At 41.6% G+C, this 23,926-nt stretch overlaps 1 protein-coding gene across 7 annotated transcripts in view; it reads right to left on the bottom strand.

Moving 5' to 3' along the window:
- Nucleotides 1–23,926, bottom strand: part of TBXAS1 (thromboxane A synthase 1) — a 246,881-nt gene that overhangs the window by 94,040 nt on the left and 128,915 nt on the right. For all 7 annotated transcript variants that reach the window (XM_030041204.2, XM_030041203.2, XM_041129476.1 and 4 more), the window contains 2 exons: nucleotides 9,794–9,910; nucleotides 2,338–2,426 (listed from right to left, as the gene is read on the bottom strand). In XM_030041204.2, coding sequence (XP_029897064.1) covers nucleotides 2,338–2,426; nucleotides 9,794–9,910 — 206 coding nt within the window. The remainder of the gene's footprint in view (nucleotides 1–2,337; nucleotides 2,427–9,793; nucleotides 9,911–23,926) is intronic.

Genomic DNA, 23,926 nt, shown 5'->3' on the forward strand with positions numbered 1-23,926 from the left:
ATTTGAGCTTTGCCAACAAGAGATGTTTCCATCGTTCTGACAAATGCTAATGCTTAATAATGATCACCTTCTCTCTATCTACAAAATGAACATATTTTCATATAGCTCAATAATTCCACTAAAAATTTATTAAAAATAAAAACTTTCATTTGTCATTACCTAGAAATCAAATGTAACAAGTCAAAGATTCATAAGCATTTTCTTAGTATGCGTCCTAATAAAAGCAATCATTCCTTTCATTTTAAACTCCAGAAACCACATCTACTACCAGTCCAGTCTAAACTCTCAGTGACAAGAGGTGCTTAAGTAAAATTTCCTGTTAAGGATTTCCTTCTTCTTGATAGTTCCTTTGTAACGTAAAATCGTGGTCAAAAACAAGACGAACTGACACCACATGAACTCTGTATCTCTGCAGAGGAGCCGCAAATGCTTTGAGAACTACAAATGATCTGTGGACCATGATCTAGAAACTTCAGAACGTACTGAATCTCTCCCCACATATCTGACCATCTATCCAGTTGTCTCACCATCTTTATTTCTACTGGGCCTTAGCAGCTATATTTAGTTTTGAGATAAATGGACTGAGAATGTAAAGCATCCTTGAAATATGATTCTTCTCATCTGTGGTCAAGTCTGCAATGACTATCCCTCTATGTTCCCTTACAAAAGCCTAATATCAAATTATGTGGTGTTATAACCTGAGTGAGCATGTATTAAGAGAAGGACAGGACTCAGGCCCAGTATCTCCTGTATATGTATTGTGAAGCAGCATTTCTAAACTATGATCTTTGGGCACTGTCATTCTGATGACACCAGAACAGGTTTGGAAGATAACAACAATACTGCAAAGCTAAGTAACTTCTTTGGGTTTTCAACTCCTACACACACACAAAAAAAAGCAGTATTAGAAGTTGAACTATTAAAACAGAGAGGGCCTGCAATAAAACAATCATTTCAGAAGCACTCGATCATCTACCTCTCCAAGGTACTGAAAAAGCTTAAAAACTAAATTTTGAGTTGTTAGCGAAACACAAAATGGCTAAAGACAACGAATGTACAAGATGACAGGAAGTTGCAAATAGGGCATTTACATCCAAAAAATAGCTCCCAAGGCAATTCTGGGAAACTGCAGTGCAATAAGAATCACATTTATAGATGTCAAACCTGCTGAAATGGTAGTATGATAAAACAACTGGAAGATCATATTCTGAGATGGTCAACACCATTCATTTATACTTTCAAAAGGTCTTTTCCAAAGTGCCTCTTGAGAGGTGGAACCTATCATGGATCAATAGCTAAAAGACCAGGCAAAGAAAAAGGACAAATGGAAAAAAGGGAAAAGCCTGGAAGGACTCAAAAGGTCAATTTTCATCAGAGCACTAGGTTAAGTGTAATGTATCTCAAGGTTTCATAGCATCTCTTCAGATGATTAATAAAGAGATCTCTGTGCACACACATACACTTCCGTGTGTACATACACATGTACTTGAAAAGAGACAGATTAATTGTGGCTAAATATCCATTTCTTTAGATGAAACAAAATTATTTGCACGGCTTCAGTTCAGGGGAAATCATGAAGAACTTCAGAGGGTGCTGGCCAATGAAGTGTATGCAAAATAGTGCCTATTAGAAAGAATGTGTTTGAACTACTCATATGCCGCACAGGGTCCTAGAAGAAATGCATCTGCTTAGAAAAGGGGCTAGACAGTGTTGTGAACAGTTCAGTGAAGACCTCTGATGAAAGAGCAACAAAAAAGATAATAGGATATTAAATGCATAACAAATGGGAGAAAGCACAATATGGAAAATATTAAAGTGTCATTTTATAAATCAATGGCGCATTCTCATCTGGAGTACCGATCTCGTCATTTCACAAAAGGCTAGCATGCCATTAGAGGGGGTTAGGAGGAATGTGGTAAGAATGATTAAGTGCTCAAAAAACCTCATATAAAAAAAGCAAGAGGGTGATGGACTAGAGGAATTTGATACTAGATCAATTCCTATATTTGTACATTATTGGCAGACTGTAGAGAGCAGACTGGACAGGGACTGATGCAGCTTTCCTTTCTGCTTCCAGCTGTTAAAACTTCATTAAACAACAGCTAGAAATACATTAGATGCTTTTCCAAAATTACTTTTCAAGTATGCAATGGCTGCCCCCAGGAAGAAAAGGCATCTATCAGACACATCCTCTATTAAGCTATGATCTCCACTTACAAAAGCAAGGGAGGAAAAAAAAAAATCTTCTTTTATTCAGTAAGTGCATATTTAGTATAACTGCTGCTATTGACATTTTTTTTTTAAATCTGCTACTAATTTCTGGCATGTTGAACATACCTCTGGATATCAAAAGCTTTGCCAGAGTCTGCATAGACTTTCAAGTTACACAGCAGGACATCACAGGCCTGGTTTATTAGCGGTGTCATCTAGAAAGGAACACATTGTATTGTGAAAAACATTAAAATGTTAAAAACAAATAATCAATTATTCTAAATTAGTTTTATCCAGTAGATGAGATGGAGCTCTCAGGATCCTCTGCAGGTGTGGTCAGGCACTTTTGCACAGGTGAGACGAAACGTTGGGACTGTCTGCTAAAAATACACCTACACATTGCAGGGATGCCCTTCTCCAGCTCTGGGCCTAAATTACGAGAGGCCCTGTCACTTACCTGACCTCTGGCTCTTGCCCATCTGTGGCTATATGCACAGAGAGCTATCAAGCAAAGACATCCCCCTCTCTTTTTAATCATTCCCTCTTCCAACTGATGACTTATCACAATCCGTATTTACAGTACATTACATATAGGCTACATATGCTCCAGAAATAATATTTTCTGTAGTCCCAAAGTCCTGTAAAGATATTAGCGTCAGAGGCCCAGCATTTCCATCCTGCTGTCCCTCAGTTTGAGGGATTTAACGTGTATGTTAGAAAAGCACCATGTATACCGCTACAAGTTGCTGAGGGCAAACTGCTATTGCTACCTGAAAAAAGGGTTTTCTGGAGTGGTGATGCCATTAAATGGACATTCACATGAATTTATTCAGCTAATGGTTCTTTCCAGTCACTGACACATGATGGTCAGGTAGACTTACCCATAGCCTGGCTGTAGCTAACAGTGCAATAGTCTTCTCTTTAGCGCTTCATGGAAACCATGACATAGGCAACCATCAAGACCTCATTAAAGTCTCTCTCTATTTAACTTTTTACATATGAAAGGCACCAGACACTTGCCTTGATTACACCTACTAGGGGGGCAGAGGAAGGGTGTAGCAGTAATCCAGCCGTGACCTTAAAGGCATTATCTGCTATGGCTCTTTCTCATATAGTCTCATATAGACTGCCGAGAGATCCTTACAGCCTACAATTTAATACCACAGTCTTGCCTCAACAATTATGCCAAGCATCAGCAGACATACGCACAGAAACCTGCCTTTCCTTCCTGAACAACCTCCTTCAGCATACGGATGTCAACAAACATGAGAACAGACTTGTCCTACTCCTCTGACATTCTTGTTACCAAAAAAGACTTACTGCAGCCTCTCAGCACACTCCGAGAGCTATGCAGCCTGCCCAGCCAAGTCCATTTTGCTTGGCACTTCTACCTCTGTGAAACTGGCATAACACTTTGTGCACAGGCACACTGCCATCCTAACACATGGGCAAGACTATACGCAGTCAAAAGGCCAACGCAGGAGCATCCAACATGTTTTCCAAAGGCAGAAGTCTGAGTCAAGAATGTGTCTAGCTGCTCTCGAGGTCCTGTTCCTATATGGGACGGAGCAGGTTGTCGCTATTTCAGTTCAAAGCCGGATTGATTTGGGCTTTGCCACAGTCTCACAAGACAATTCTAAAGCTGGATTAGTATTCAGTAAAAGTAGCTGGTATGTGTTTGGGAGGTGCACACCGTGTTATGTGGCAGTTTTTTTCCCCTTTTGGCTTTCTAAAGAAGGTCCCCTGCAGTGAGCTGCTTCTCAAATGGCTCAACAAAATTAACACATTTCTGTTCAATAGACTGAACCAGGGTGAAATGCTTTATAATCTCTGGGTCCAGCCCCTTGAATGAACTGAACCAGTCAAGGAGAACAAAATGAAAATCCATATTTTAACAGGTACGATGTTTCCTAAACAGATGGCGATCATTTCAGATTTTCCTTTTATTGCCTTATTTTCCCTTTTATTCTTCATCACATCACCAGACCTGCAACCACCCAGCTGGTTGCTATTGCTTTCCAACAGCTGGCAGAGATGGCAGGGGCATGTACGCCTGGCCAGGGCATCTCACAACACCTCTGCACTTTGCACATTCCATCAGCCTTTCAAAATACTGTTGCAATTCATTTCTAGCCATAAGATCTTTTTATTAGCAAATCTAACCAGGAAAATGGGGAGGGGGGCACATGGATTTGATTTATTGCTAGCATGATAGGACAGAGTCATATCAATGAGACAATTATTTGCATATGAAAGCTATGGGGGATATCTACTCAGGAATCCTGGGTTTGGGTTTGGGTTTTTATTCCCCTGAGGGACATAAATTAGTCCAAGATTGCTAACTACAAAGACCACAGAGTGAAACACTCTCAAGTCCCTTAACACTTTAAACTCTTTGTTCAATTGTCAAGAAAAACAAAGTAGTGTTGGGGGAGGTGAACTATACCAAACTTTGAAAACCGGCACAGAAACAGACATGTTGATCTGCATCGCCTTGGGTATCACTAACTTCCTATACATTATCGTTTGCCAGTCAGAACATAAAAGCTGTGTAACCTGCCTGAGATTCAGTTCTTGGTGGGTAAACAAACCCCAGCTGCTCTGTGTTCAGATTGGCTGAGAGTAACAGGATGAAGAAAAATCTAAACAATATGGTCCCTGTAAATATTTGATCTGCCAGTTATCTAATAGCAAGAGTAGCCCAGAGTCCAAATTTCTTTCTTTCTGCCAAAGAAGAGCATTTGGGGTTAGGGTTTTCATGATGCCAGGGGCTTTGCTGTATAAACCCTGCCAATATGCTATTTGGCGCATAACAACAATTAGTTTCTGATTCTGTGATACGCACAGTGCATGGGGATGTTTGCACTGTTCAAAGGCATCAGAGTCACATTCCTCTAGTCAGATGCGGTCCTCAGTATTCACTATCATCACTCCCCTTACTATTAGCACCCAAACTATAAAGTAGAAGGCTGGGTCATATTCACTGCAGACAGACACATTGGAGACTTTACTGTTCGCATACAGTACGCAGAAGTTGCGTTGGGGCTCTTGTCTCACAAATGGGATGAAATATAAAGGAAGGAGAAGGAAAAAGGATACATCCCTAACATTAGAATTGCTTCTGTACCAGATTTCAAGTCCCTGACTAAAACCAGGAAAAGAGTGGAGCATCAGGAAGATGTTTGTGGGAGGATTTGTTTTCATCACCTCACAGTGGGGCCCTGCTATCCATGGGCACAACTTACCAAAGTGAGCAACTCAGCCAGACACTGACTTGTGGCTCAAGGATGTGCACATTTCACATATCAGCTTTTAAGTTAGTCATTTGCTTTGTCTTAGGTGAGCACACTTGCTTTGCTGAGTAACAATAATAATTTCCAGAGACCCCTCCAAAATGCCTCTGACCAATACGCACAAGCAGAGTAAGAGCAAATCAAGGAAACCTCAACGGTTGGACTGTCAGATCTTATGTTCTAGCGGGACCTGGAAGATCTACATGCCTGAGAGTGACACTAGAGGATTTTCCTGCACTGTTCTGCCATGTTATCGCAAGTTCTGCTTTGTGTCTCCCTTCGTTTGAACGAAAATGCCTCAACACAAACTCCACTTCACAGGTTATTTAGGACAATGCTACATTATGCTGTGCTCTCTTCTTTAATTTTTGTGTTCTGTTTTGTTTTAATGGTTGGTTAATGGAGGAGATGATTCCCGGCATACTGATAGGAGATGACAAGACTACTGCAGCACCATCAGAATAAATAAAAATCAATAGGTTTTCTGCTGGTGTTGGCTGTAAAAGAGAGCAAAGCTATTTATCAAGTCTGACAAGGGGTCCAGAACTGCAGGATCATCACAGGCACCACAGCAAAAAGAAGAAGAACAAAATAAGAAATACTAAATAGGGAATCAAGATTGGTACAGCAAGATCACTAACATATCAGCTTGTTTCAATACATAATAGCTGTGGAGAGCATGACAGGAACACTGGGAAATGCATCTTTTACTTAAGGGCCTCCAGGTATTTTACTTCACCACTTCCTCATGAATTACATCTTGGAACAACTTTCATTGGTCAGTATTATTCCCATTTAACAGATGAAAGTTGTTTCATGCACAGAGAATTTAAGTAGCTTCTGCCAGATCACCCACAGGCAGTCAATGGCAGAGCTGGAAGTGAAACTTCTGGGGTCGACTGCCTCCAATCTCTCATTTCTCATTCTTAGTGCTCCCATAGCAATGCCACTACCAGGTCCATTCAGGGGTCTCACTGGAAAGAGCTTATTAACAGATCTGCTACCAGCTCCAGTGGCATCTCACGTGGGATGCCACCAAATCTTACTGCAGGATCAAGCTTAGAAGTCTATTGATTTATGCTATGCTCACCACTATAGTATTTGAATTTAATGTTATCCAGAGCCAAAACTTCCTTCAGCTGGAGTGGACTGCTTTACTAATCTTTACATACTCTTCAAAAAAAGAAAATTACAAAGGGAGAACACACAATGTATAGAAATCCATAAAAGCAACAGTAAAATGCTGCATAGCTTTTGAAGAGAAATTGAGATGACAGAGAGAGAAAACTGGAGAATATGCCACAAAATCTTGAAAAATGTTACGAAAACAATTCCCTGCGTACACGCAGCAATCACTACACTGGCTACCCAACAGCTCTATAACCTCTAGTTTCAGTTAATTGCTCATAACTCTGCAAACTTCAAAATTTCTGGGATCAGCTTTTCCTCATCTGGTGACTGGCTACTGGAGATTTTTGACAAACTAAGGGGAAATTCCTCAAGCTTAGTGAACTTCTTAGTGACACTACACTGCTTCCGTGGAGAGACAAGGACAAAGTACGCCTCTGTCCTCAGCCACAGCAGCTAGATGCCTCTGTGGGGAATTGCAGGGTAAACCTTAGCAACAGGCATTAGCTCCGTCTTGCGTTTTGTCCTCCAGCAGCCAGGCCAAAGAGTGGATGACCGGCTTCTTGTTCTTGCTAGTGCTGAATCTGTCTTTTAGCCTAGTAGCAGATTCTTGTGTTTCTGAAACGGAGATATCAGGAACCTACACTCAACTCTCTGGCCCTCTCTGCATCTTTTATCTGACGTGATTGCTATGGGGAGCACAAGCAGTTGTTAACATTTATTGTTCTGTCACAGGCTAATAGCTCCCAGTTCTCTCAGAGCATCCAGACAGACAAGTCTATGCTCAGAGTGGCACTAGGGGCTGCAGCATTCAAGGGGAACCACTCTTCAAAGCCACTCGGGAGGTCTGCAGTCTCTCCGGCATCACTGGGGACTTTGCATAGGGGAACAAAGGCAAGGCAGACATCCAAAGTGAACAGAGAAGAAGACTTTGGTGTGGGGTTTTGTCAGAGCTCAGATCTCTGTGGCAAAGAAATCAATGGCTTAGGAGAAGAAATGAGGAATGTGTCTAGCAGTATTTATAAATATGTATAAAACAACATATCCAGGTTCTTGTGCAATAAATTAATACCAAAACTAGCTTATCTGTAACTCCTTTGAGGTAGAGAGGAAGAGTTTATTATAAACAGGATGTCTTCTACATAACTTTGAATACTCTGTAGTATGGCAAATACTAGAACATGGCATTTTTATTTCCATGCTGCTGTAGAGGTTCTGAGAGAGCACTAAATATGGGAGAGTTAAAAAGTGAGATCATAATTAATGAGCATTGATTTCCTTTGAGAAGCATTGGTATGGCTTCTAAATTAAGCAACACAAGACAAGCACATGGGTGAGAACTTAAGTTGCATTAACTTCAAATCCCAGGACTGTTCATGTATTTGTGTAGAAAATGAAATGCAAGGCTGAGGAGTGCATCCATTCAAAAGAGGTTCTTAATCTCACATGGACTTACTGCAAGCGTCTCTGTGTAGGGATGGACCATCTTCTGGTGAAGACATGGGACAGAGGCACAAAGTTGGGCCTTTCAGAAGGACCTTCCCCACTCCTCATTTTCCCACTTTCTGTGGACTGGGAGGAGAAAGTGACCATTTCCAGGTCACCCTGAGCCCACACACAATCGCACTCCTTCCACAGAGTTTGGAAGAGGCAGCACAGGGAAAGCTGATTATCAGGCTAAAAATAAAGATCCCAATTTTTGCATAGGAGACGGCTACCAGGCACTAGCCAGCCCCCCATTTTACCTCCTACCACTACTCCTGCAGTGCAGCTCCACCGCCAAGCAGTGCAAAGTGAGCACCGTCCCACCCCGGTTTAATCAGTCAAACCCTACAAACCCATGCATGCCTGGCCCCAAAGTGCGATGCCCAAGGACTCCGCCTGCTCGCCCTCACCGCTCTCCTCAGTCAAGTCTGCCCGGTTGGTGCTGGAAGAGGTTGCTCTCTGCAAATTGAGGGGAGCGCGGCTTTATCTTTTGTTAGTCCGCCAGCAAAGAGCCGATGACCTGCAGTAAGGCAGATTAATTTCTGCTAGGAAAATGCAAAACTCTCCTCTCCCCACCACGCCATGAGCAACTAATCGCTTGCATATTTAAACATCCTCGCCTCGCTAAAATTTCGTGATGGAGCCGGTGACAGAGCAAATGTCGGGGCGCATAACCAATGGCATTGTCAGTCGTGATTAATCAGCATCTCTGCCAGGCTGGCGGCCAATTAGAATTTACCATAATAAGGAGGTGACAGCCGGTGTTGCTAAGCGACCGCTGTCTATAGAGCTGGGAGAGCCAGACACATTTAGATGTTACTGTGGATTTCGACAGCGGCATGTCAAAACAACACAAGCGTCTGCCCAGTGGAAAATTTTACAACCCAGGACTGGGCACCGGAGTGAGGCATGGTTCCCTTTCAGAATAAAATACATAAAGGAAGAGTTGGTTTTTTGTTGTGGTTTTTTTTTTTTTCCCTTGAAAGAAGACTTTAACCAGTCAATCATTTATCTGTGTTTAATTAAGAGATATCATGTCACTGAAATAGGACTTTGTTACTGGGTAATGGGTTCCCATGGCTAAGTAAATGCTGAGACATTTATACAAAATTAGCAGCAGGTCAGCATGGAGACATTTATTTTCAGTCAGAGGTATTTATCTGGCAATGACATTCTGTTCCAGTGACTTATTTTATTATATGAAAGGATTAAAGAATAAAAGGGGGGGGGGGGGGGGGAAGGAGATGGTGAAATGAAAATAGACTGACAGCAGTTCCCATGTTAACATGAGAGCTGCTGACTCTGCAAATCACGAAAAGCTATGTTCCAACTGGGAGCAATAACCTTTCCCGTACTTTAGCTTACTCCTAACAGGGTGGGGGGAGGAAGGTGTAAGGGTCCTTTTTGAGTTTGCTACACTATTATGGACAAACTGGCTTATATAGAGAAAGACGGAGGATCATATCTTCAGATGAGCTATTCCGATTTTCACCAGTCTATGAGCTGGACCACACCGTAAGTACGCTCTGCTGCATGTGCTCTTCAGGTCTAAATAAACTGGCACAAAGTAGCAGGTTTTACCTATCCTTAATATGGACCTATAAAAAGTAGATGCCTGCACAAAAGAAAACAATTATGTCTTCTAAAGTATGAAAGCAGCACTGTCTACACCTTACCTCTTTCAGTTTAGTATTGCTGAAGGCTGGGGTCAGGAGGCTCCGGACATGCTTCCATCTGTCATCACGAAGACAAAGGATGCTGTCAAGCATTGGCTTGGAAATCAAGTTCGGCTTCTAAATCAAAAGAAAACATGATTCGGTTTTAACACAAATGCAACTAGAGCTACTCGAGACTCTGGAACTTGGAAAGATTGGCCATGAATGGAGTTGCACTGCTGTCCCACGATGAGAGAGGTTCAAATCAGTCCCAAACACCAAGCTAAACATGGATGAGGCTGGAGAAAATTTCTCTTATGCTGCATGCATTTCCTCTTGGTCTTGTAAAAGCCCCGGGCTAGTCCAGTAACTCTGTGCTCAGACTGTTCTGGTTCCGTCGTTCTTGGTGTTCTCCCGCGATTGTCAGTTCTCCTTTGCTGAACCCTGGCTTCTTTCCCCCCTTTCTAAGGTGACTAGCAAGAGGACCTGTCAACACTCCCTCTCCATGTGACATGAGTGCCAACGCACTGCACGCGGGTGTTGGTGGGGGACACAATTTCTGGTGACAGCTGGTATGTCAGACTGTTACATGCATTTTAAAAGTCTTCAGAAAATATGCTGATTAGAAAGCAAGTCCCAGTCCTTAGTCTGTCTATAAGGAACACTCTCACTAAGAAGTCGTGGCCTGGGACTCTTACACCTTCAGTAGTTGGTCAAACATAGTAGTTTAAAGCACTGCCCCATGAAGTTCTGTACCAAGACGACTGCTATGGATTTGCTAAATTTTAATCCTCACCCACCAACTAAGAAATCCCTATCCAGAGAACAGCGCTATTCACCAAGGAGTAAAAGGATAAAAAAGATGAAAGAGGAAGCATGTCAGAAAACAACACAATTACGCCTGGAAGAGGCGTCAGGAGATGTCCAACCCCATAGCAGAATCTACTACAACTTATATTATTGCCAGAGGATGTTTCCTAGCTGTTCTTGAAGGCCTCCAACAACGGAGATTCAATAACTTCCCACACAAACTCTTCCAGTGCTGGAAGTACCATCGCTCTTGCTGGAACTTACGGTCTTTAGTCTTTGTGCTATCACAGGCGTAGAAAACAGGTTATTCTCTCCCTCCTTGCAGCAGCCCATATGTACAGAAGGCTATTATAACCACTAATCTTATTGCTGCCATCTACCTCAAATAACACCAATTCACTCAATACATACTTATCAATAGTGGAAACGTTTGTTCAGTCTTGTTGCTGTCCCTCTGCATAGTCTTGTTGATTTACATCTTTCTCAAGGTATAGTCCCCTGTGACTTGACATGGTACTCAGACAAAGAAGGATTTTTTTTCATGCTCTCTGCAGGCTATATTCCTCTTTATTCACCCCAGAACACTACATACCACAGCATGACAATGTTGACTCGTGTACTGGCTTGTAGTTCCCTGCAACTCTCAGACTTTTTTCTGAATAATTACTCCCTAGGAATTTATTCCCCAGCCTTTATCATTAAAGTTGGTTACTCCTAAGTGTCATATACAGAACATGTCCTTGTTGAACTGTGACCATTCTTTTTATGATTACTTCTCCAACTGTTCAAGACCACTTTGAATTGCAGCCCTTTCTTTCATAGTATCTTTCATCCTTACTAGCTTAGTACCTTCTGTATAAATTGTTACCACTCAGTGCCATCATCTAACCCATTAACAAAAGTACAGAATAGCACTTGCAAAGAAGCCACCTCTGGGATCATCCCAGCTCATGCTTCCCTTCTGACCGTGGACTCTTCCCAAACACATTTTAAGTCATCTTCAATCAGTATTTCAGGTATTGTACAGCAATGTCCTCCAGACAAACCATCCTAAAATCGGTGGGTGGGGGTGGAAGGTGTACACTTCTGTAGATATCAGGACGTACAGAGACACTTATTTGCGCATGTGAGATCTCGCACCCAGGCCCCTGCCTACCTGCCCAGGGTAGCAGTGGCAGTACGGTCCCCTATGTTACCAGTAGCAGCAGTATCCACTTTACTGGAAAAGACCCAAACAAACCGAAGACACTTTGGCCTTCCCAGTGTCATCTGTTGATCCCTTTCACCCTCTAACGTTTTCTTACAGGCTTTCTTTCATTACTAATGTACATGAAAAATGAGTTCTTACCACCTGTTACACACCTGGATACTTTAATCTCATTTTGTGCCTCAAGACTTCTGATTCTCTTATCCCTACATGCTATTTTCTTAGCCTTGTTCTTGGAAATCTGACCTACTTCCCACTGTGAAAAACCTTCTTCTCTTCAGGGGCCATAAGAGCTGACAATTTAGCTACACTGGTCTTCTACTGCACTTCCTTAACTTTCCTCTTTATTGGAAGAGTTTGCACTTAATATCTTTTCTTTAAGGAGCTGCCAGCTCTCCTTAACACCTTTTTCCTTTACACTTGCCAGAATCTTGCTACACTGCATAAGCTTGTAAAATGCAGAAGCCTATTTTATATTGCAAACAGGCTAATAGGATAGTTTTACATTCTCAGCAACACCACCCCGTGTAGTAAACTAATGTCACTGAGCTGACACTACAGACCGGTTTTGAGCAAAGATGGGCTGTTTTCAAGTAGAATACTACATAGCAGGATATTAAGCTGAAGGAAGAGACTGTCTCAGTGTCCTGGTTTCAGCTGGAATAGAGTTAATTTTCTTTCTAGTAGCTGGTATAGTGTTACATTTTGGATTCAGTATGAGAAGGAAGTTGATAACACACTGATGTTTTCAGTTGTTGCTAAGTAGTGTTTATACTAAGTGAAGGATTTTTCAGCTTCTCTTGCCCGGCCAGCAAGAAGGCTGGAGGGGCACAAGAAGCTGGGAGGGGACACAGCCAGGAGAGCTGACCCAAATTGGCCAAAGGGGTATTCCATACCATGGGACATCATGCTCAGCACATAAAACTGGGGGGAGATGGCCAGGGCGGCAGATCGCTGCTCGGAAACTAACTGGGCATTGGTCAGCGAGTGGTGAGCAACTGCATTGTGCATCACTTGGTTTGTATATTCCAATACCTTTATTATTATTATTTTCATTTTATTATTGTTATTATTATTATTATTTTCTTCCTTTCTGTTCTATTAAACTGTTCTTCTCTCAACCCATGAGTTTTACTTTTTTTTCCCCCCGATTCTCTCCCCCATCCCACTGGGGGGGGGGGGGGGAGTGAGCGAGTGGCTGCATGGTGCTTAGTTGCTGGCTGGGGTTAAACCACAACACTCAGGTACTCTCATCAGATGACTACTGTAAGATAAAATATGGGCACATCTTTAATGTATACATAAACTATCCTATTTCAGGCAATAACAAGGATAATTTGGGACAGGCTGTCAAAGCTGAAGTGGTTTGGACTGTTTTCTCTGAGTATCCTCTTTAAATAAATGATCTGTTTTCTAACTTGTCAGGAGGTACCTGTTCTGAGGATCAGAAGTGCAGCCAGAGAGACCATCACTCACTGGAGCCCTGCTTCATTTGTTACAGATATTCAAAGTTGTAGCAGAACCAGAAGAAAGAGGTTCTGGACAACTGGAAATGAGCATCACCCTCGGTGAAAGTACTGTATGCTAGCCTCTGCTCCACAGTTCTTATGTGCTGCTAGGGCTAGGGAAGCCCTTTACACTAAAACTTGACTCAGCTGGTCACCAAATAAGTATTCCTTATATCTTTGGTCTTCAGTTTCAAGCCCTCAGGCCCAGATTGCAGAGCTCCTGAGCACTCACTAATGCCACTGAACTCAACAACAGGGAATGTGCCTTGATCACACAAAATGCATTAGTGCAAGAAATCAGGTCACTGAATGGAGCCTCCAAATTGGCAAACACTCTCAGACCTGCGCTTCAACCACCAGCCTTCACTCCTGATTTAGAGTGGAGCTATCACATCACCTCCTCAGAACTGCTAACGATACATTAACATTTCTGAGGCACTCAGAAACTACAGTGAAAGAGCAGAATAACAATTCCCCCAAGGAAATGACCGATTTTGACTTCCAAGCAACGCTTGAATAGTGTACAGAAGAAAAAAAAAAAAAAAGGAAAAAATTATAGGGCAACACTTGGAAAAGTATTTTGCATCCAGTCCTAAATTGAAGGCTGCCCAACTTGTGCACTCTATAAGACACATCTCCTCTGGAAGACAAGGCTCCACGTAGATAATAACAGATGTGATATAAATCTGACTGTATTTGCCTTGAAAGCAAAATCCCTTCCTAAAACCAAACATTCACCCTCAAAAATGCTCCTAATTGCATAAAGACTGTATATAGCACATTCACAGAGAGGGGCCCAGTTACTGAACAGAAAGCCTGTTAACTATAATGCTGTAACTATGACACTAACCATAGCATTGCCTTTTTAGCACTCTACTTTATGTCAGCTATGTTCCCTTAACATATTTTTGGTGTGTATAGTATTATATACATATAAACGCTGCAAGGAAGGAAAGAGAATTTTAGCCATAAATTATTTTACCCTGTCTCTTTAAACCGGGTACACAAAAACATGTTTGTGTTTATTGGAATAGCATCAGCGTGACTGACAGTGTATAGCGGATTTCATTTATCAGGTTTTCCTTATCGTTTCTGCAAACACTTTCCTCCTAATTGCATAACCTATGTTACAGGTTCATATAGCAGGAATGAAAATGGATTTGGTATGAGAATGAGCCTGAAGTATCTTAGTGAAAGATGAAGCGTCACCTCTCTCCGAATGGACAAAATACTAGCTGTATCTGAGAATTCTTGAGCCTATAAAAATCACTAAAAAAATTACCATGGGAGGCAGCTGTAATATTTTCAGGGGTGGGATTTTGGTTTTTAGGCGGGGAAGGAGGTTGCTTTTAAGTCAAATGCAATCAGACTCATATTCCATCTAGCATTATCTAAATACTCAACAACTGCTCTGCACTTCCTTCTCCTGTGTAATCAACCATTTCTGACCGCAGTACAGTAATGCTGCATGAAAACTACTGGCAGCATGGTAATCTGCTGCAGCATACCTGCAAGTGCTACTGAGTTCCCACAATCACAGACATGCCATCGGAAACAACAAAGAAAATTGGAGGGATTTGCTTCCAAACAAATCCCTTAAAACACCAGTGCTTTTACAACAGAAAACAAAAAAATGTTTGCAGACGAGCAGCATCTTTGCAATTGATGCAAGAATTCCCTCCCCATTAAGCTGTTCCTTAGGCTGACCCTTCAGACCCAGTTATTGGCTTGTTTGTCCCTGAGTCAATTTGGCTTGCTGTGTATTACTAAATAATTCAGGCAAGTGACTCTTCTCTGGCTCTGAGGCCAAGTGGTACAGAACACCTCCTGTCCCCGAGGTTAAATCACTTTCCCGAAGAGAATGGCCATATCCAAACTGCTTATGGTCGTGGTGCGTGTTCACCTCCTGAACTGTGCCCAAACCATGCCTGGGGGACAACTAATTGATACAAGACAAAACCATGCTAAGAAGCATGTCAATATGGACATCTGTAGGACCTACTCATGCACTAATGTCCTGTCCCTCTTTTATTCTGGAGTAGCCTTGTGTGATTCATAAATCATTTGCTCCTTTTCTGAGTTTGTCACTAGCAGGCTAGACTGAACCCCTGGCAAGCAGCAATGACTGCCTGGAGCAGGAGGAACTGTAGCAGCACCACAGTGTTCTTTCAGAAACCTTCTCTTCTTCCTTTGGTAGAAAAATGAGGGATGAAGGTTTGCAACCAGCAGAAGAAAGTTAATGCAGCCACGCACTCTTAAAATATCCTGAATAGGTGAATCTTCAAAGAACCTAAAGGGCACCTCTGAAGACCTTTAAAAACATACAAGCTCTGAAACCTGTAATATAAACCATTCACCTCCACAGAACCAGCTGCTAATCTACTCCACGTGCTTTGACAACACAGCAAGAAATGAAACTCTATAAAACAGGATCCCAGAAACTTTGTTATCTTAAACTTAGACTTAATCATAGCCTAGTGCTAACAAAACCAATCAAAAGAGATTTACTTCTGCTGGAGCCAACCCTCCACACTGAAAGCTTCATGAGTTTCAAACAAGGAACTAAGCTCTAGAGCACCCAAAACCCCAAATCCTAACAGTAACTCCCTCCAACACTAATTTTGGCATTAGTCATACCTAGCAAACACCATTTGCCTTCATGTAAGTCCACAGCTTGCTTCTTAGCCCTGCAGGCTTTGCAGGATCTAGCTTTAACTGGAATCCCATGCCCACGCTCCCCTGAACTCTAGCCCTAGTCTCAACCCTACAACCCATGCTAATGAGAGCCATTTACTCCTCTCACCTCCAGCCTTTCTTCTGTACCTATGGATATTGCAGTAACCAGGGTTAAGTCTAGCTCTGGGTTCCCTCCACCCTTTTCCCTCTTTGGGGAAATCTTGGGGGTATGTTCCCCATGAGAGGGGTCGTTCTTCTCCCAGCCCTCGTGCATGCCATGCAGTATCTGTGATAGCTCTAGGGGAAATGGGTCCAGGCTTTCTCTCCCCGGGTGAGCTCCAGAAGTGAGTAACAGGCACCAGCACTGGCACATCAGTGGGTTAATTCGTTCATCTTATTTTCAAAGAGGGTTGCTGTCCTTCTTTTGCTAAAAATGCACTTGTGATTAGGTATTGCCATCCTGCTTAAGAAATTGCATTTTTAAATTGAATTTAATGAAATGAAATTTAATGAAAAACCAGAGAGAAAGCCTGTAGCATGAAGACAAGACTCTATCCCCATACCTCGGACAGGAATTATTTGTAAAATATTTTCATAAGATTACTTGTTCAACCCCACTTGATTGACAGGTCATCACCACCAGTTCAGCCAGCAGGTGGAACCAGTAAGCCCGTGAACTGCTCATACGGTATTTCACTCAGCCAGTGGCAGTGGCATGACACTTACAGATCGACATAACACTTCCTATTAAAAAAAATAAGAGAAAAAAAACCCCTGAGATATCTCCAGGAATACATCTTACCAAGCCTGCAGTAAGTGGATCATGAAAGTGGGAAGGCAGAGGATGCCTCCATAAATTAGTTTTAAAAATTCCCTGTTGGTAAACTGATACAGTATATTCCTTCAAACTTGCTTGGTGTTTTGTAAGAGGAAAAGTCATGCTCGGCTCTCCCAGCATTCATGACATTCAAAGACACATTGTGTAGTGGCTTCTGGCTGAACCAGGAGAGCACTGTTTTGCATGTTTTTAAAATGAAAACAGAGTTCGTTTATGTCACATACCCTGTAGTTCATTATCATTTCCGTCTAGCAGGTTCTTGCTTACACAGATGTTATAGCCACATCTCTTCAAAATGTGTATCACTTTTCTCTTCACAAATCATCATCATATTGGAGCAAGACTCAGCCTTCACGGAGGGCAAAGGACTTACATTGCCCACTGAGCGCCGTGCCCCGGTGTGGGAGACCACTGGGTCCCTCCCACCCCTCTGCTCTGCCTGTGAGGGGCCTCCTACCCATATACCACCAGAGGTGATTGCTACACACAGGTGGTGTCTCTCCCAAAGTAGGCTCGCTTTTCATTTGCCTTTCCAAAACTCCATATCCAAATCCTCAGATGCCATACACCCCACACTGCTGCTCCCAGGTGACTGAAGTCAGTCCTTCCTTGCCCATTAAAACTATGTGCACAGAAATTTCTTCATAAACACCTTCCCAAAAACCCTCCCAGATCATCATTACCCTGCTGATAGTCTATTACACTTTTTTCCCCTCTATAAAAGTCCATTTAAAACAAGTTTGATTTTAATATCTGATTTAGGAGGTGTTCTTATGGCTGCAGAGGGAAAAAGAAAATCACCAAACTAACTCTAAGAAGCTTATGTTGCTTTGCAATTTCATAAAAGCGTCTAGTAAAAGTTTTTAGCTTAATTTTAAACCAACGTGCTTGCGGAGAAGGGGAGAAAATATCCATGCGTTATCTATTTCATTAAGCTTTTGGGTTCTCCTTGGTCATTAACATACTTCAAAAGAGTGTTACAAGGTAGAATTGGTTTCAGTGATTACAGCAATTGTCTTCCACTCTACGGTATAGATCAGACTATACAAAAAGGCATCTCCAAGCACATTCTTTTGTTGTCAAGTCAGGATCTTCAGCAACTGACTAATGGCTACTCTTCATCATTACTCATTGGAAAAATGGCACAGCCAACACCAGCTTACAAGTAAATACTGGCTCTTTTTCCTCTCTGTGGCAAGCAGCCTGGAAACATCTGTTCTTGTCTTCGCAAACATTCTCTTAAGTCATGGTTTTGTCAATAGAAACCAAAGCGAGTCATTGCAATGAGGTAAATATAACCATTCATAAATGCTAAAATAAACACATATGGCCTCCTGCAGTCTGACCCAGACTGATGCAAGTCACACATCATTCCATTTGTTGGTGTAAGCAAGATCAAAATAAAGTCCGCACCTTCATCAGTTTGCATATGGCGGCCAGTTTGCATATTTGGGGTCAAAACAATCAAACCAAAGAAAAAAGAATTTACTGTTAATTAATTAGGAGTTCTGGTATTATAAGCAAATTCAGGTTGCACTAGAGAACCTGTGCTCTATACGCAGTTTCTGCTGTGCTGAGAAGCAGTTTTTAAACACAATGTTTAAATCTACTTTCCAGTTGACGTAACTGGACTTTTTAATGTTGGATAAAGTAATAAGACTATTAAAAGCCTCTCTGTTTATGCACACTTTTCCTAGAGGAAAGGTTGAGGACCAGAAGGTTCCTTTTACAGGTTATAAGAAGAATTTGGAGAAAAACAGTCCCCCATAACTTTTGCTACAGATATATTCCCATGCTTTGAATCATTGGCATACATAGGAATGGCAGGCAATGTCCATAAGAACTTGGGCTAGATCTTTCTGTTACACAGGAATATCATATTCCATAATCTGCTCATTCCGAGACATCCCTGCAGCACCCTTGGAGATTCTGGAGAATACCGAGATTGTAAGTACTACCCAGCTTTCCACTGCCGGTCCTCTAGGCTTCTAACCACTGTCATAATCCTGACCCAAATGCCTGACCTTAGATAGCTCAGAAGAAGATTAACCAAAGCTGAGCAAGGAGTTGTCCAAGCTGCTGTGACAGCAATGCAGGAAGAGTCTCACACCTCCCTAGGGCCTCGCCACCTCTGTTCTCATGGATATCACAACACAATGCGCTCCAAAAAAGAGGCCACTACAGCTGTGATCAGGGATTACTCCCCTTCTTTCAACTGAAAAGTGAAGGAAGTCATGGTGGTAACTTCCTTTCATACCATCACTGAGGGAACCAAACTCACACACGGGAAAAAAAGTTGTCATTCCTTCCTGTGCATAAGGATGGGAAAAAAAGTAAGGAAACAAGAATAATGAAGAAGGAAAGAACTATCACAGCAGGAGTACAGGCTAGGAGAAGGTGCAGGGAGGGATAGTCCTAAACCCTCCTGTCCTTTCCAGGGAATAGTTAGAAGTGAACTGAGACTGGACTTAGATCCTTCGTTCCTCTTGTGCAAAGGGCTTCAGTCCCAGTTCTTCTCCAAGGTCTGTTTATATAAAACTATCATTAGATAAAGACACATGAGTAATATTTAGTAGTAGTATCTGAAACCTTGGCCTCCCTGATCCAGGTGACTGCCCTATCAGGCTGCAGATATTCACTATCTTCTCTACCATGAATGCCAAGGACTGCATGGAATGTGGAGTAGCTTCAACACATAAGGCTGCAAGTGCATCTTCCCCAAGAATCACCTACAGGTTGCTAGGTAAGGCACTTCCCAGAGAGATGAGATGAGCACTTTGGAACGATTTCCAGCAGAAAAATGCATGAAAACCTTTCTCTTGCACTGTGGGTAGCTTCCCTTGTCATTGGGGACTGTATTGAAGAGGCACAGTTCCACCACCTTCTCTTGTGACTCGAAGGAACGTGTTTGCTGCTGCTACATTTTCTTCAGAGCCTGAACCACCAGCCAGTTTCAAGAGGTACCTGTGAGGTCTTGAAACATCATATTCAAAGGTCTCCTAGGGTGGACACAAAGCAGGTCTCAAAACTGCTAAGCACTCTGGCACCAAAGTGCTTCTGACCATGCTTAGAAAAAGAATTACAGTTGCCCAAGAAACCTTGGTGTTGAAATCATCAGCTCCAAGGGACTCAAGGCACTTCCAAGCACTAGGTATGGCTGAGCAAGAGTTTTTAATCTGTATTTTCAAATTAAGGGCTTTAAATGGGGGTTAAATGCTTAGGACTTTCTGAGTTTTAGCAGAGGCAAGCTAGCCAGGTGAAGGGGAGGCTTACCAATGGCTTAGTTTAAAAATATTACTTGTATGCAAAACTTTTCTTCAGAGCAGAATATATATAAAAAACGCCACTTTTTCATGTATTTCATATTTTACTGAGAATTTTGGTTTGACCTCTTTCACTCAGATGTTGTAATATAGAAATAAAATTATAAACAGGCCAGTCTAGCTTAAAATCTCAAAGCACTGAGAAACACTAAAAGTAAAAAAGTGAGTAAGTAGTAAACTATGACCAAAAGCTGAGAGTCTTTTCAAAGGGTTTCTATCAGTCCTCCAAGTTCCCATGTAGCACCTAAAAGTTGTTGCCTAATGTCCTAATTTCCTGTGTGACAACATCCTGATACACAAAATATACTTCAAACTGTCATATATCTAATTTGAAACAGAACACTTGGAATCAGTACTTCAGACCAATGATCTCCAATACATGCAAAAAAACTCAAGGAAAAAGTATTTCACCTTTTTTCCCCCAATGCCAAAATGAAAATTTGAAAACGTCAACCAAAGCAAATAAAAGCTTGCTTGTGAAGACTCCTCATGGTTTTAAAAAATACAAATGGGTTCAAGATGCTATTTAAATCAAACTACTGGAAGAAAATGCTATTAAAAATTAGAAACATGGATGCAACCTCCAGCTCAGGAAGTCAGCCATGGACAGTTAGGGGTTAGGGGGCTATTCTATAGGAAATACCACTCTGCACTTGCCCTGTTCTTCCGCTCTTTCTCTAAGCATCTGCTGCTAGTCAGAGACAGAGCATTCCCTGGCCAAGTATGTCTCTTTTTATGTCAGTTTTCTTCTGAAAAGTTGTTCAGAAAGAAAACTCCAGGTCAGCTGTAATGGCAGCATGACAAGCTGTCAACAAATCACATTTGCAATATCCGCTTAACTGAAGAATTTGAATTCCCTGCCTGCTACTTCACAATTGTTTCTAATTACATTAAGTGTATATTTACACATCAGGGAAAAAAACAAACATTGTGTATTAAGATCTCCACATCTATCTGTCAAAACACTAATGCATTTTCCTGATAGTAGTAGCTGCTTTCGTTCCTCATTTATTTGTCCCTCAAGAAGAGCTAGGCTATAAAACTTTGTAAGTAGTTGCATAGCACACTTTCAGGATTTTATCTTCCAAGATTTCATATTTGTGGTTATTTGTCTGGTTTCAATCAAGTAAAAAAAAAAAAAAATTAAAAAATCCTAATTTATCAAAGCATGTCAAAACATGCTTCTATGAAATAGCATTTGTTCATTTGACTCTCACAAATTAATTTGAGCACATCGAGAATTAAGTGTTTGTCATAAAATAATTTCAACAATAATAAAGTCCTATTGCGTACAGATAATATTACAGGACTTATCATGAGTTCCCTGGAGCTTGCAATTTCAGTAAAACAGCCTCACTTCCCAAACAACCTGTAACTAGACTGTTCCTCACATCGCTCTTATTTGATTTCTTCAAGGAGAGCAGCTAAAATGCTCCTCTGAGTATCAGCAAGTACCTCGTTCAAAATAAATTAACAGTAGCAGCTACTTTTGCATTCTCAAACATATTAGGCTTGTAATAGCAAGCAGTGCGGATTATGAAGCGTAAAGCACATCACCATATCTTGTCATCCTAAGAGTTCTAGGATAAGATAAAATTTAAAAACAACCAAAAACCCCGCAGATTGGAGCCCACGCCCCAGAGCTCACCGATCCCTTTCTTGCAAAACAGGCCTCCTTCAGGTGACACAGCATTTTGGAGGGCCTGTTTCACCACTCCACTGCTTCAGTTTTACTACGCCGTCACCATGACATGAAACTAGAGGGATGGGTCAGATCCTGAATTCTCGCTCCCTATATTGCCCAAAAATCCAGCGCTAGCATTTCAGGCGTAGACAAGCTGGAAGCTCAGCAAATGCACAATAGGACAGAGCGGTATTTGGGAATTAGATTCTCTTTTAGCAAGTGCCCAGGGAAGGAGCGTGTGCCAGCCATGAGAATGAAACACCTGCAACCTTTCACCGAGTATTAACCCCACAACAGCCAGGCGCACACGGAAAGGCAATGGGGAACTAGTAGAGGTTGCCACAGTCCTGCCTGCTGGGACTTCCCGCGTGAAGGAGAAAAGAGGCCTCACTCTCTGGAAGACCACGCGTCAGTGACATTGCCATGCTGCACCCATACGCGGCACACACATCGCGCTTGATTGCATGCACCTAGTGTTTTTGCAAGTTATCAGTGTCTGCGCTTCCAAGCCCAGATTTGCTGGTGGGTGGGAGAGGAGGAAAGGAAGGGGTTGTAGTTTCCAACCATCGGCGCTGGCCGGTGCAGCACACGCTCCCACATCACAAGAACTCATTTTGCATCTGCACAGCTGCTTCTCCCACATCTGAGGTCCATGCTGAAACCCCCCAGCATCCAACAGCCTGAAAAATAAAAGGGATCTTGAAGGTGCAAAAATAACCCTCTGCAACATGTCTAAAACGCTGCTGAAATTTTTACTTAGTATAAATCTTAACACTGGGACCAGCCTAAGTTCTTACAGACAAAACTGACTGTGCACTGCCAATATAATATGAGAACTACCGCAAGCGCCAAGGGAACAGCTGAAAAAAGTGAGGAAATGAGAGCTGCCCCACTTGACCGCTGAGGAGGGAAAAAGCAAGGCTGCGCCATCCAGCAGCCAGGGCATCCAGAGAATGTCTAATCTGACGTGGTGAAACACCAATTAGGGAGGGGGCATTTTCTCTAAAAACTCAAGTCAAACATTAAACAAAATAAAACCAGAGCTGGTTAGAGAAACTTAAAGCAAGCCGCATGGTTGAGAGAAACTGGAAATACTGCAAAATCAATTTGTTTTTCCAGGCTTTCTGGAAGAAAAAATGGAGAAAAGTTCCAACAAAATACCTTGTTACATATGTTTTTGGAACAAAATAACTTTGACACAACTTTGACTTTACATTAAAAGCTGTAACTGAAACAAAATATTCTAATCATCTTTTCATTTTTTATTTCAGCTTTTGACTCTTCAAAATCAGCCACAACATGAAACTTCTATCTTCCACACATTTCCTAACCAAATCTCAGAAAACATTAAGCACTGTGTAAGGTATATATTTTTTTCTAATTTTTGATGCTGGCAATATACCATGCTATCTATTCCTACTGCAGTCAATTATGATTATATTATGGGGAAATAAACAGAACAAAATAAAGCATTAAAAGGTTTGAAAATCCTAGTCAGAGTGCAGTCTTTGTATCCTAAAGCATATGCAAAAATGGGTCCAATTCTTTCGTTATGTTATCCTATACTATTTTTTCCCACAGAATCTCTATTTGATTTTGCAAATGTAACATTTATAAAGAACATGTCCTGAAAGGTTTTAGTATTACATATAAAAAAAAAAATCTTTCATGTGAAATGAATCAGTCACAAACTCAGGCTTCTCAACCTTTAGACATAAAGCTCACATGACAACTTGTAGAAGAAGTTAGTGATCTGTAGAGCCCTGTCATCAGAGAGCAATACTAGCAAGTGAGTTTCCTTGTTCTTTAATAATTTTTGTTGAGTCTGTGTTTACTGAGATTCTTCAGGGGCTTATAAACTTAAGCGGTTTGGTCAGATTTTCAAAGTGGTTTTTATATCCAGCCCTTACACTAGAGGGAACAAAGCCAAAGTCAAAGAAAAAGACTCTGGGTTTATTTTTCCCCACAACTGATAAATAACCTTATCTTTTCCCTAGGCTGTTTCTCCAAAATAGTGAGACCATTTTGACTGAAAAATTCTAAATGGAAAATATTAATTGAAGCAGTTCAAGTGTGATAAACTACTGAAAGGTAAACATCGTAATGGA

Source organism: Aquila chrysaetos, chromosome 17 (genome assembly GCF_900496995.4).
Source record: "Aquila chrysaetos chrysaetos chromosome 17, bAquChr1.4, whole genome shotgun sequence".
NCBI lineage: Eukaryota > Metazoa > Chordata > Aves > Accipitriformes > Accipitridae > Aquila > Aquila chrysaetos.